This window comes from Centrocercus urophasianus, unplaced genomic scaffold, assembly GCF_019232065.1.
Source record: "Centrocercus urophasianus isolate 14NV4802_14NV808 unplaced genomic scaffold, USGS_Curo_1.0 seq_38, whole genome shotgun sequence".
Classification (NCBI taxonomy): Eukaryota; Metazoa; Chordata; class Aves; order Galliformes; family Phasianidae; genus Centrocercus; species Centrocercus urophasianus.
The window spans coordinates 68,259-81,987 of record NW_024884955.1 but is presented as its reverse complement, the minus strand read 5'-3'; the positions used below and the strand labels follow the sequence as shown (position 1 = coordinate 81,987).

At 63.4% G+C, this 13,729-nt stretch overlaps 1 protein-coding gene across 1 annotated transcript; it reads left to right on the top strand.

Annotated features, from left to right (window-relative positions):
- The first annotated feature begins 1,457 nt into the window (after nucleotides 1-1,457).
- Nucleotides 1,458-2,750, top strand: LOC122167576 (WAP four-disulfide core domain protein 2-like). The gene is made up of 3 exons (XM_042832257.1): nucleotides 1,458-1,782; nucleotides 2,317-2,469; nucleotides 2,548-2,750. Exons 1-2 carry the CDS (start codon nucleotides 1,458-1,460, stop codon nucleotides 2,466-2,468), a joined length of 477 nt encoding a protein of 158 aa, XP_042688191.1. The 3' UTR covers nucleotide 2,469; nucleotides 2,548-2,750.
- The last annotated feature ends 10,979 nt before the right edge of the window (nucleotides 2,751-13,729 follow it).

Here is a 13,729-nt window from a genome sequence, read left to right as displayed (position 1 = left end):
CAATGCTATCCCAATGCTATCCCAGTGCTATCCCCATTGCTGCCCCATTCCCACCATGCTACACAGCAATGAAATGCAGTGAGTGTCCCGCGGGTGTCAGCGCCGGGTCCTGTTACTGCATAAACACACGCGCTGGGGAGGGGACCGCGGCAAATGCAAACAGTTACTGATTTACTGTTGCTCCGTGCCTCACTGCGTTGTTGACTGTGGGCTTAAATTACCTGGAAATAGATGCTGGCCGAGCAGACAAACAGCTCGTGACCTCAGAGCGGGGACTGCCTGCCCTGAACCCATGCAGCCCCAAGCCCACACAGCTCCAGGATGCTGCAGCCCAAAGCTGTGAGGGCTGCGGGTGCAGTGATGGGGACTCAGCGATGAAGGAGGGCCCCATTTCCACCCTCACACTGCAGAGCAGAGGCTCAGCCTGGGCATACATCCAGGATAGGGCTGGGGCCAGGGATGCTCTGGATCCTGCCCAGCAGAGAAGATCCAGCCCCAGCCCTGCAGCTGGGCAGCACCATCACCGTGCAGAGCACTGGATCCCACGCAGTGATCAAATGCACTGAGCCAAACCTGGAGCAGTGAGTGAAGGGCTGAGGCCCCTCAGGTCCCTCAGCACGGTGCTGAGCCGCTCTGCTTCCGTCAGCAAACCCAAAGGAATGAAAACCACTGCTGGTAGCACCTGCAGATGAGCAAGAACTGGTGGAGTGGCAAACAGTGATGAGAGCCAGCAGCCACGTGGGGTGATTAGGATTGCTTGGTCTGCTCAAATACAGCCCGGCTTGGCGCTGCTCAGCACTGCCAGGCACCCAATGCGCAGGCTGCAGGACTGCCTGGTACCATGGAGCAGAGGGCACACAGCCAGAGCACACAGCAGCTCACTGCCTGCCTGCCACCGACCGAGCACCACTGCATCCCCAGGCAGCTCACCAGGGCAGGGGCTGCGCTCACGTACGCGATGGCTGCCAGCCCAGGGACCGGACGGATCCGAGCACAGTTGTCACGTGTGCCACATGAACTGCTGGCCCCAAGCCTGAGCTGACCATTAGAGGGCCTGCCGTGGCTCTGTGCCCCACGGGCTGTGGGCTGGGGGCTCCTGGCATGCCGAGCATGGCTTGGCTGCTGTTCCTGCCGGGCAAGTTTTCTGTGTAGACGCCTGGGCTCCTCGAGGCTCCCACTTCCTGGTCAGCTGCCAGCAGCGAGCAGATACCTGATACTTGGGGATTGTGCAATGGCACGAAGGGGGAGCCTGGCCCAGCCAGTTCCTTATGAGCCACCCGGAAGGCAGTCCCCTCCCGCCCCACCTGGAGAGGAGCTTAAAGCCCAGCCGGGTGGCCCCGCACACGCACAGCTCCCCTGCACCATGCCCAAGGCCAGCAGCGCGCTCCTCCTCGCGGGGCTCCTGGTTCTCTGGGCAGAGCTGCTGCCAGCATCCGTCCTGAATGTCACGAGTGAGTATGAGCGCACGGCCCCGCGGCAGCAGCCGGCATCACTCCTGGCCTGGGGCCTGCTGGGGATGGGCTCCAGGCACACGTTCTGCAGCGTGGCTGAGCTCTGCAGCATCCCTGAGCCCACGCCGGGACTGGGAACAGCATCGCCTGCCTCCAGACAGCCCTCCCACCCACACCGTGTGCCTTTGCCTTTCAGTAAAAGCCGGCGTGTGCCCGGAGCCAGCAGCAGAAGAAGCGAACTGCACGATGGGGTGCCAGTCCGATGGCGACTGCGAGAGCACCCTCAAGTGCTGCCCGGCGGCCTGTGGCAAGGCCTGCCAGGAGCCCAACGGTAACGCTCCCAGGGTCGGTGCAAGTCTTGCTCCCATGAGCCAATGCCTCCGGGGCTCCCAGCGCTCGGTAGCGGTGTGGTCCTGGGCATCCTCTGTGTTCTGCCTGCAGCACAGTCATGGGGCTCTGCACGGAGCCCCACAGGATTGGGCTATGCTTCAATGGAGCAGTTGCCCACACAGCCTTGGGTGGTGCTGGCCACACTCACCTCTTCCTCCTGCCTGCAGCTCAGTTGGCTCTGAGCATCCCTGGTGCTGCTGAGATCGCTGCCAGGGGCTGAGAGCACACACCCACTGCACTTCACATTCTTTGGGACGTACCAGCTGCACAGTGCATCAGCCCCAGTACTGTCCTGCATCCAGCAATGAGCTCAGGAAGGGTCTCCGAGCAGTGCCCTCACCGGCTCTGCACCAGGCATGGCCCCACAGCCGCTCTGCTGCAGGGTGCTCACCACACTCAGCTTCACGAGCTGCAGCACAGCCCTGCACACCTTGCTGGGGACAGTGGGTCTCACGCCATGTCCTTCGCCTTGCAGAGAAACCTGGCACCTGCCCGTCCGTGAAGCCAGGGATCCCCATGCTGGGGCTCTGCATTAACCAGTGCAAGATGGACTCCAACTGCTCTGGGAGCCTGAAGTGCTGCAGGAATGGCTGCGGGAAGGTCTCCTGTGTGACTCCACTGTACTGAGGTCAGTCAGCACTCACCCAGCCCCGGGCTCCTGTCCCACTTGCCCCATCCTGCTCACAGCCCTCTGCTCCCTTTGCAGGTGCAGCCTCCTTCATCCCAGCTGTAGGGAAGCTGCTGCCCAATGTGACGCTGCATGGCCAGGCCCTGGTGCCCTCCTGCCCCGGCCTTGTCTGGGACCCCAGCGTGGAGCCTTCAGCCTCAACACCCATCCGAGGGCCCCGCTCGGGGTGTGCCACAGCCCCCTGCACTCTCGCCAATAAAGCAGCCACTCCCTGCCCTGTTTTTGGCCGCGTCTCCATCCTGATGCGCTTCCAGCTGCACTCTGCAGTGCACTCAGTGTGCCCAAATGGCTGCTGGAGCAGGCAGTGTCTAGAAGGGTCTGCACCAGACAAATGCCCACCCCAAGCCAGCACCGTTCCTGCAGTGCTGATCCCAGGCCCCATTTCCCCAAGGCTCCCCAGCCCATGCTCCTGCTCAGTGCTGTCCCACAGTCTCAGCTGCTCTGACGTTTGCTCCTCAGCCAGTTAAGGGATGTGCTCCAACTGGGGCCTGATATGCAGTTGCAGCTGCGTCCATGGAACTGAGTTCTGTGATGGCCTAGGGGGACAACAATTCTGCTGCTGCTGTGTGCAATGGCACAGCATTTCTCCAAGCACCCCCTGCACTACACACTCCCAGCCCACCAGCAGCACAACGCCCATGGCAGCTGCTTGAGGGAGCTGTGGGCAACGAAGCCTGCATGTCCCTGCCCCATCCCTGCCCACCCTGCTCGGACCCAGCCCTTGCTCTTGCTGCTCTTCCACTCTTCCCAGGAGCCCCACAGCTCCCAGAGGTAACGTGAGCGGCGGAACCCCAAGGGCCACAGCAAACGGTCCCTTGGACCTCTGAAGGCCCTTCTGGAGGATTACATAGAGCACAGCTGAGCCAGGCACACACAACCACCCTGCAGCCTGCCCCATACAGCCTGGTGCCTGCAGCATGGATGTGTCCCCACTCACATCCCACCAAGGCTCTGCAGCATCGCTCCCCACTCCATGCATGCTAGGAGGTGATGCTGATGATTCCTGGGCAGAATGGGGTGGGCTCTGGGAAGCAGTGATGGGATGCACAGGCTCACCAGGCTCTCCCAGGTGCCCACATTGGGGAGCACAGGGAGCAGGGTTGGGGAGCACCTCCCACATCCCCTGGCCTGGCTGTTTGCGGGTCACTGGTGACCTGGAAAGGGAGCGCTGCAGGGGATGCGCCAGCCACGGGCTGAGAGCCCAGCACTGCTCTGGGAGTCTCCCTCGAAACGAATTGTTCATGCTCAGTGCTCCCACAGCCCTGGAAACATGTGCTGCCATGGGCTGGTGCCCCCCAGCAGACTTAAATACCCACTGGCAGTCGTAGTGCCACAGGAGCCCCAACAGCACGATGCCCAGCACCTGTGCCCTCGCGCTGCTCCTCCTGGCCCTGCCTCTGCTGCCTGCCCCAGCCCAGCAGCACCGTGGGGATCGCGGCGATGGCCCCGCTGCCAGCCCCCCACCACGCCGGGCACACAGGGGCCAGCGGCCACCAGCCGCCCTCCCTGCCCCCAGCAAAGCAGGAGTGTGCCCGGCAGTGGGGAGCAGCCCCACGCGCCCCACCAGGAGGTACTGCTTGTCTGACCACAGCTGCCCCGGCGCTGAGAAGTGCTGCCTTCTCCGGGATGTGCGCGCCTGCATGCTCCCTACTGCAGGTACGGGGAGCTGTGGAGCTGCTGGTGCTGGACGGGGGATGGGTGCCACGGGGCGAGCTGTGCTCCCCAGCACACAGCACTGCTTCCCTCACAGAGAGCCTGGGCAGCCCTGTGGGGGTGAGCTGTGGGGTGAGCTGCTGCAATGAGACTGCGTGTGGCCATGGGGAGAGGTGCTGCGCCCGCTGCATGAGAGTTGAGCCAGGTAAGGTTGCCCGAGTCGGGGGGCTGTGTTTGTGCTGGGCTAGAGGTGCAGTAGGGCAGAGCCATGGGTTGGCAATTTTGTCACTGTGAGAGCAGTGCATCACTGCTGCAGGGGCAGGCTGGCTCTGAGCTGCATCCTGAGCCCCCTGTCCTCTCCAGCCAAATCCGGCTTTTGCCCACGGAAGCGAGCCCGGCGTGATGCTGCCTGCCCCAACCTGTGCACCGATGACAGGGACTGCCCCGGGGACCAGAAGTGCTGTTTCTCTGGCTGCGGGCTGACCTGCACTACCCCGTACACAGGTACCTGCTGCCCCCATCCCCACACCTCTCCGGGCGTGCATCCTCCATAGGTGTGCACACCCCATGCACACCTGTGCACTTCCCATGCATGCCACAGGTGCAGGATGGGGGCAGGATGGAGGCCAGAGGGGAGCTGGGCAGGGGCACGCTGCAACCCTAAGCCATGCACAAGGCACAAGTTCCCAATGCAGCCAAGCTCCCATGGGCACAGTGGGGCTGTGATGCTCAGGGCTGTGATGCTCAGGGCTGCTCTCTTGCAGCGAAGTCCGGTGCTTGCCCCGTGGTGCTGCGAGGCTCCCTGGGCCCCTGCCTGGATCGGTGTGACAGCGATGCTGACTGTCCTGGGGCCAAGAAGTGCTGCACCACTGGCTGCGGCCACGTCTGCAAACTGCCCACCGAGGGTAAAAGCTTTGAGCCATGGGGCAGAAATCGTGCCACGTTCCCCCATCCCCTCCCTGGCTGAGCACCCTCCCTGCAGGGCCAGTGCCCCTTTGCCCTGGAGCACTGTGCCCCTTCGGGGGCCGATGGGGGCTTGGGGAAGTGGCAGCATCCAAGGCCAGGGGCTCACCACACTATTCCCTCTCTCTGCACGTGCACAGTGCGCCCCGGGCTCTGTCCTGCCACAACCACCAGGGCTGGTGAGTGCCTCGTCCTATGCCTGGAGGACAAGGACTGTCCACCCAGCCAGAAGTGCTGCCTGCAGGACTGCGGTCGCACATGCGTTCCCCCACTGCAGGGTAAGACGAACCCCACACCCTGCCTGCAAGGGATGGCACAGGATGGAGCACTCGTCCTGCTCTGACCACCACATCCATCTCTTCCAGGCACAGCCTAGCCCTGGCTGTGGGGGTGGCTCTGGGAGCTGCCATTTTAGGGCCATTCCACCCCACTGCCATTGCAGCACCCACTGTCCCACTGCTCTCATCCCTCTGGCAGCATCTCTGGCTGGGGTGATAAGCAATGTTTGACTCTGGCTGAAGTCTCTGCCACCTCCCACAGCTGTGCTGCAGGGACAAAGGCAAACCCCCACATCCAGCCCCTCTGCACAAGCCAGCCTGTGCATGGCATGGACACCCCCAGTCTACCTGGAAACGTGGACCCAGAATAAACCAGCATGTGGCAGCCGGGCTGCAGTGAGTGCTTTCTGTTGCCTGCGGTGTGCTGGGGGTTTTCCATGGTGCAGGCACTGTGGGTGGACACGTGGCTGCAGGCAGCCCTGAGGCAGGGAGAGGAGGCCCTGTTTCCATGCTGTGCCCCCCAGGCACCACCACCACACTGTCCAGGTCCTGGGGAAACACTGCTGCTGTCCCAACAGGAGTGCCAGAAACCTGTTGACTCAGATTCCTTGCACCAAGAAAGGGTTTATTTGCATCCCAAAGTGTGAAACTCAGGTTGGAAGCACAGTCAGGGGCAGATGGAGCACACCCTGGGGACAGGGAGAGGAGCAGCGCCTTGGTGCTGGGAGCCATGCAGCTCCACTCCTTCCTATCCTGATTGAACCCATTACTGTGCTCCATCCTGGGGGCTGTCCAGGCTCTGCTGTGCAGTACTGCAGGGATGGTGCCTGTGTGACCTTCGCTGCCCTGTCCCTGTCCCTGCCCCATCCCCATGGGTCATCCTGACCCAAAAGCGCAGTGAGGCTGGAGATAAGCAGCCGGCTGGCAGGGCGCCTGCGGTTCTGGGAACGATCCCTCCTCCTGTTCTCTGCCCGCTCCCCACCACTTGTGCTGCAGCACCCCTGGCAGCTCCGCCGGAGACTTTAAACCCAGTACTGCCTCAGTTGTGGGCATGCAGCATCCCCGCAGCACCATGTGCCTGGGACTTTGCCTCCTCCTGGGGCTGCTCCTTGGGACGGAGCAGAGCACTGCACTGGGGGAGGAAGATGGTGAGTACCGGCAGGGGGGTCTGAGCCAGCTCTGTCCAGGAGCACCCCGTGTGCATCTCCTGCCCCGGGATCCCCCGGTGCTGGCACTTCTGAGCTGGGACATTGCTATCCTCTGCTGCTCTCACAGGGCCCAGCACCACGGATGCTGGGTAGGGCCAGGGGCTGCGCGGGGGCTGTGCAGGGCAGCAGTTGGGTGCTGTGCACACAGTGCTGCTGTGGGGTCTCAGGGCTGACAGCTGCTCTCAGCCACTCCCTTGCAGCCCTGGATCAGTTTCCTCCTCAGACCATACCTTCCTTCCTCAGCCCTGCATGTAGCACCTGACTCATGCAGATCCATCCAGATGGGTGCTGCCCAGAGAGGTGCTGGATTCTCCTTCTCTTGGAGATATCCAAGATATCCAAGACCTGTCTGGACACCTATCAGTGTGACCTCCTGTAGGGAACTTGTTTTAACAGCGGGTTGGGCTCGATGACCTCTAGAGTTCCCTTCCAACCCCTACAATTCTGTGATTCTGTGATCCTCTGATCCAACCCCATGACCCAATGGGTAGCACAGTGGGCACACACCATCGAGTGCCCCGTCCCACCCTGCGTGGGACAAAGCTGCACCAGAGCAGCCCAGCTCTGCACTACTGCCGCCTCCGCAGCGATGGGAGCTTTCCTTTGTTTGAGTGGAACAGCTGCTGTTTGCAGTGAAACCTTCCCAGCAGTGTCTCTGTTTGCAACTCAAACAGCACAGAGCTGCCAAGAGCTCTGACGAGGGGTGTTTGCAGAAGGGGTGCTCCCATGGCATCCCTCGGCTCAGCACAGGAACAGCAGCCTCAGCTGTGGGCCAGGGGGATTCCCAGCTGCAGGGAGAGCGCAGTGCCCCGAGCTCCCCACTCAGATGTTCCCACTCCCCAGCCCACGCCGGCGTTTGCCCCCAACCCTCATCTCAGCACCAGAGCATGCCATGTCCCAATGCCTGTGATGATGACAGAGGGTGCCTGCAGGACCAGAAGTGCTGCTTCACTGCCTGCGGCTTCATCTGTGTGACACCGCTGGGGAATGGCAGCAGTGACCTCCCTCCTCCTGGAGAGATGGACTGGAGCCTCAGCCAGGCTGAGAACACGCACCAGGGTGATGCAAAGAGGATGAGCTTCATGCCAGGGGGCTGCACGGGGAGGGGAGAGGCCGTAGGGCAGGGGTGCACGTAGCATTGGGGTGCACGTGGCAGGGAGGGGTGCAGTGGGTTGCAGAGGCTGCAGCCATCCCCTCTACAGGCAGGGCGATGCTGGGTGCTGCCCTGACTCCACATCCCGCTACAGGGGAGCTGCAAAAACCAGGTCTGTGTCCCCGGGACTTCACACGCTGCCTCCACCAGGAGCCCCCTCTCTGCACCAACGACTCAGCGTGTCCCGGTTGGCTCAAGTGCTGTTCCCACGAGTGCCGCCTCCGCTGCACACCCCCGGCAGAAGGTATGGCACCACTGGCACAGCCTCAGCACCACCACCAGCACCCCTAGTCCACCAGCCCCATCCCTGCCCTTGTCCTGTCCCCATTACCCAGAGCAGCTCCAGCACCACTTGTGGCCCCCATCTCCCAAGGCTGGGATGGGGCAGGTGAGGGCATCTGGGATGGGGTGTGGGAGGTCCGAGACACAGCAGGGGGAGCTGTGGGATGTGACACAGGGAGGGCCACAAGGGCAGATTTACCGGTGCTGCCACTGGTGCCCTCGGGGCGCACCTCACCCCCAGCCATGCCACTCGGTGTTGCAGAGAAGCCCGGTGCCTGCCCCGCTGCGGCCCCAGAGGGGCTCTTTTACCCCTGCTCCTTTCGGTGTCAGGAGGACAAAGACTGCCTGGGCAGCCAGAAGTGCTGTCCGCTGGGCTGCGGCGCAGCCTGCGTGGAGCCGGCGCAGGGTAAGGCCTCCGTGTGCCACTGGAGCCACGTGCACGGGGACAGCCACGGCTCCGCGGGGCTGTGCTGCAGACATCTGCCATCTCCCCGCCATGCCGGGGCCCTGCGGCGGCCACGAGCTGAGCTTCTTCTACAATGTCACCTCCGGGCGCTGCGAGACGTTCCCCTACAGCGGCTGCGGGGGCAACGCCAACCGCTTCGGGACGCGGGCAGCGTGCCGCCGGGCGTGCCTGAGCCACGGTGAGGGCACGGAGCTCCGGGTGTCGGGGGCAATGCGGTGTCCCCCGGTCTCCAGCGGTGCTCAGGGCTGCTTCTGATTGCTCTGCTCCACCAGAGAAACCCAAAACCGGGGAGTGTCCCGTGGTGCTGCCGGAGCTGGAGGGGCCGTGCAGGGAGGAGTGCGATGGTGACAGCGACTGCCCCAACGCGCTGAAGTGCTGCAACAGCAGCTGCGGCCTCCAGTGCCTGCCTGCAGCTCCAGCCCGTGAGACGGGGTGGGATGGGGTGGGACGTGGATTGCAGGCGGGGCCACGGCCTGGGGACAAGGGGTGCCCACAGCACCCACCACAGGCAGAGAGGGGCTGGGTTGGGAGCAGCGCACACAGCAGCAGGGATGTGGTGGGGACACTGAAGACACCCTGCAGTTGGTCCATCCCACTCTCACCTCCAACCCAGTGACCCCACCATCCAAGCTCTGCTCTGCAGTTCAGCTCTGCCAGCCCTGCCCCTGCCGCCTGGAGCCACACCAACAGCAGAGCTGCCAGCCTGGGCACAGCGAGTGCAGCTGGGAGCAAGGGGATGATGGATGGGGGATCACCTTGCAGGATAGGGGGCCCCAACATGGAGGGATGCAGTGATGGATCAGGCAATGCACCCTGCCCATGTGCGCTGGGCTGTGTCCCTGTGGGGCTGCTGCACTGCAGTGGGACCCACTTCACCCCACACCATGACCAGCAGGGAAGGATGGATTCTGCCCAGCCAGTGCTGGGCTGTTCCCCAGCTACGACTGCAGAGAGTGGTGCCGGCGTGACTCTGACTGCCCCGGTGAGGAGAAGTGTTGCCTGCGGGGCTGTGACTACGTGTGCCTGCGCCCGGCCCAAGGTTGGAGCCACTGAACAGCCCCCCCAGGGCATCTGTAGTGATGCCCAGCCATCCCCAGCTGCACATCTCCTGCCTTCCAGAGAAACCAGGTATCTGCCCCCTGAGCGAGCAGGCAGAGGGATCCCAGTGCCAGGACCCCTGTGCAGGAGACGGGCAGTGCCCAGGAGATGAGAAGTGCTGCAGCAGTCGATGCGGTCACATCTGCATGGCCCCAGAGCCAGGTGAGGGGGCAGGATGGGGCTGTGCCTGCAGTGCCTCACACAGCCGGGCTCAGTGCCCAGCCTCTTGCAGCTTGTGGAAGGCACAGCCACAGCTGGGTGCACAGAGGGCACATAGGATGCTACCAGAGTGCCCCCAAGGTGCCAAGACTGCCATGCCTGCAGCCCAGTCCCTGCGGGTGAGCCTGTGGCCCTGCTACCCCTTCTCTCCCTTTTCTCAGATAAACCTGGGCAGTGCCCAAAGGTGAGGCTGCAGCTGACATCAGAGCCATGCACGGAGGAGGATGACTGCCTGCACGACAGGGACTGCCCCAGGCAGGAGAAGTGCTGCTTTTCTGGCTGCGCCATGCGCTGCTCCCGCCCAGCCAGAGGTGAGGGCAGGCAATTGGGCCTCAGCTGCACCATGGGCAAGGAGCAGCAGTGGCAGCAGTGCTGGCGGTGTGGGGATCCTCTGCACTCAGCCGCAGCCCCTCCTCTCACAGAACACCCTGGGCAGTGCCCCCAGGCAGAGCCTTGCTGGGACCCCCGGCGCCGACGCAGGAACCAGTGCCTAGATGACAGCGTGTGCAGGAGGGATGAGAAGTGCTGCAACACAGGATGCACTTGGGGCTGCATTGCTGTACCCAGAGGTAGTGGGGAGCAGCTGGGCAGAGGGAAGCAGCCACCTTCTCTGGGGACAGATGGTGACCGCAGGTGGCTGTGCCTGCAGAGAGCAGCGGTGGTGCCTCCAGACAGTGCGCAGAGGAGTGTGAGACTGATGCACAGTGCCCCCAGGGACAGCGGTGCACTCACATGGGCTGCAGCCATGTCTGCGTGGACGTCCCTGGGGGTGAGCACTATCTAAGTGCCTGGGAACCACAGGGTGCCCACGGGTGGGTGTCCCATGAATGGGTGCCCATGGATGAGTGCCCATAGGTGGGAGTCCTGCAGCACATGCTCTGCCTTGCAGGGAGAGTGGGAGTGTGCCCCATCCCCAGGGATGCCGGGACATGCTTGGACCTGTGCAGCTTGGATGAGGAGTGTCCCTGGGGCCAGAAGTGCTGCAGCAATGGCTGTGGCCATGTCTGCATGCCTGTCTCTCTCAAAGGTGAGCCCCTGGGCTGGGATGTCAGCCAGCAGCAGGGACAGAGATGGGGTCTGCTGTGCTCTGAGCCCACAGTGGCACCGTGGCTGTCCTGCACCAATAGGGACCTCACAACAGAGCTGTGTGCTGGGGCTGCCAAGGCTGTGCCTGCTCTGGCCCTGTATCCACTCACCCCCTTGTCCACTGTGCCTTCCCCTCTTTCTACCCAAGTAACAAACATGCCCAGCCCCAGCTCAGCACCAGGTGAGTGTCCTCTCCTGCCACAGAGCACGATGTTGCCGTTGTGCCACGGCACGGTGCCAGCCGGTGCCCAGAGCAGTGTGATGCTGACTCGCAGTGCCCACGAGGACAGAGATGCACCCACACCAGCTGTGGCCATGTCTGCATGGACATGCCTAGAGGTGAGAACCGCGGTCCAGCCCTGACCCCTGATGGCAGGGTACTCCATGGTGGGTGCCCACAGATGGGTGCCCCACAGAGCGTTCTGCCTTGCAGGAAGGGAGGGAGAGTGCCCCATCCCCAGGGGCAGCGGGACGTGCTTGGACCTGTGCAGCTCTGACAAGGAGTGTCCCCAGGGCCAGAAGTGCTGCAGCAATGGCTGTGGCCATGTCTGTACGCAGATACCTGGCGGTGAGGAGACTGAGGGATGGGACCAGATCCAGGGGACACAAGGGAACTTCAGGCCCTCAGGGGAGGCAGAGCCTTCTGGAAAGGGGCTCAGTCCATCTGGTCCAGGCTCAGCTCCTGGCACAGACACTGACCTTAGGGTGAGGGCACCCAAAGGGATGAGGAGCAGAAGGGATTTCTCACCAGACCTGGCCATGCTAAACCAGCAGCACTTGTCCACAACCTTGGCCACTGCTCCTCATCCCCATCAGTCAGACCTCCCTAAAAGCACATTTCCCTTCCAGGCGCTGCATGATGTGAGAACAGCAGCTCTGTGGCAGGAAGGTGCCTTCCTTCATCTGGGGACACAGGACATTGACAGCCCCGAGCTGGACTGTCCCCTTCTCGCCACCACCGGCAATAAAGCGAGTGCAAGCCATGTCCAGCTGCCTCTGAGTCTGTGTTGCAGGGCCCAGCTCCCATATTGCCCAGGGAGGACACAGGTTGGGGTCCCCCTCACCAGCACCAAGCAGGGGGTCTGCGCAGCACGCGTGGGGCTGCAGGGGTTCAGCAATGCAGGGTGAGCACAGCCCTGAGGCTGGGGGTAGCTCTGGGACCCCCATCAAAGTGGGGATGTTTCGCCATCGCTTTAGGACCTGGCCAGGTCACATCTGCAGCTTGAGGGCAGAGCCAGGAGTGGAAACCAATTTAGATGTAAGCAGGAGCTGTGCTGGGATGGCTGGATCCGAGACCTGGGGCAGGAAGGACAGGAGCCAGACCTGCTCAATGACCCGTCCTTGTATTGACAGCAGCACGGCTCCTGGCAGGGCTGGGCTCCTCCAGGCAGGGCACAGCACAGAGGGGCAGCCGGGTTGTTGCTGGCACCTCAGCCCTTTGCCATGCTTCCCGGGCAAGCCACGGCCCCAGCACGGCCACCGTGACCACCACCACCACCCAGCCATGGGGACAGGGATATCTGCCCAGGCTGGGGTCGTGCACGGCGGGGAGGTGTTACTGGGCACCCGGAGCTGAGAGGTGTGGGGCTGGGAGCAGGGCTGCGGGGAGCGTCTCCCCACGGGGCAGGGGCCGGGGGGAGCCCCGCTGGCGTGGCTGGGAGCGCAGGTGGGAGCAGGCCTGGGAGCACTCCCGCTCGGTCTCAAAGTTGTTCCTGTTCCCACCGCAGCCGCCGTAAATGAACTCCTCGCACTGCTGGCTGGACGCGTTGTAGAAGAAGCGGATGAAGAGCGCCTTGCAGTTCCCGCAGACCGAGGGCAGGTAGCAGAAGTCTGGGCAGTCCCAAGGGCTGAAGTGAGCCGAGGACAAGGCTCAAGGGGAGAGCGCTCCGGGTCCCCGTGGCACCGAACCCCTCCCTGCCCAGAGCCAGGTCTGCACCCACCTCCCCAGGAAACCACATCCCTCACCCCTGGCGCGGGCAGAGCTCAGGGATGGCATCTGTGAGCCCCCTCCCACTGCTCCAAGCTCACCCCCCCCCCTCACTGAGACCCCCACACACTGCACACCGCTGGCCCTCACCGAGCACCGGTTGCTGGCACGTGTGGCCGCACTTGCCGGGGCAGCACTTGGTGGCACCAGGACAGTCGGAGTCGCCAGCACAGTGGGAGCAGGAGGCGTTCTTGTGGCACGAGCTGCAGTCCTGGTCCAGAAGGCTCTCCACCTCCGAGATGTGGTGACAATACCCGGGCTTTGCTGAGGGACACAGTGACCAGGGCTGAGCAGCCTCATAGGTCAGACCTCACAGCCCCCACCCCCACAGCCCCACTGCTGCTTGCACCAATTGGGCTCCCTGAGCATCCCCTCCTCAGGAAGTGCCCCCACACACTCACCTGTCCCCATCTGCTCCTCTCTTCCAGGCACGTGTGGGGCCGGGACTGACCGTGCAGAAATGGGGAGCAAGAGGAGGAGGAGGAGGAGGAGACAGGCTTGCTGCTCCATGGTGCCCACGGCTGCCGGCTCTGCGCCCCGGGTGTGGTGGGCTGGGATTTAAGGTGCGTCGGCAGGGCGGACGGTATGGGGCTGGCGCCGCAGCACTGCTAATTCCTGCCGTGCGGGTAACGAGCCGCACCCAGCGGGCCCGGCTTCCTCGGCGACATCTCGGCCACAGCCCTAAAGCTGGGGGGACTGGTAGGACGGGAAGGATGTCCTAGTGCAGCCCTCAGGGTGCCCAGCAGCATGCTGAGGTTGTGGTGAGATGTCGCCGAGGAAGCCCGGCCCGCTGGGTGCGGCTCGTTA

What these genes read in the sequence shown, in the direction of transcription:
- LOC122167576 (XM_042832257.1), top strand. Translation starts at nt 1,458, where the DNA reads ATGAGCGCACGGCCCCGCGGCAGCAGCCGGCATCACTCCTGGCCTGGG. An exon ending in GGCCTGCCAGGAGCCCAACG is followed by an intron (nt 1,783 to 2,316) that starts GTAACGCTCCCA and finishes TTCGCCTTGCAG; the next exon opens with AGAAACCTGGCACCTGCCCG.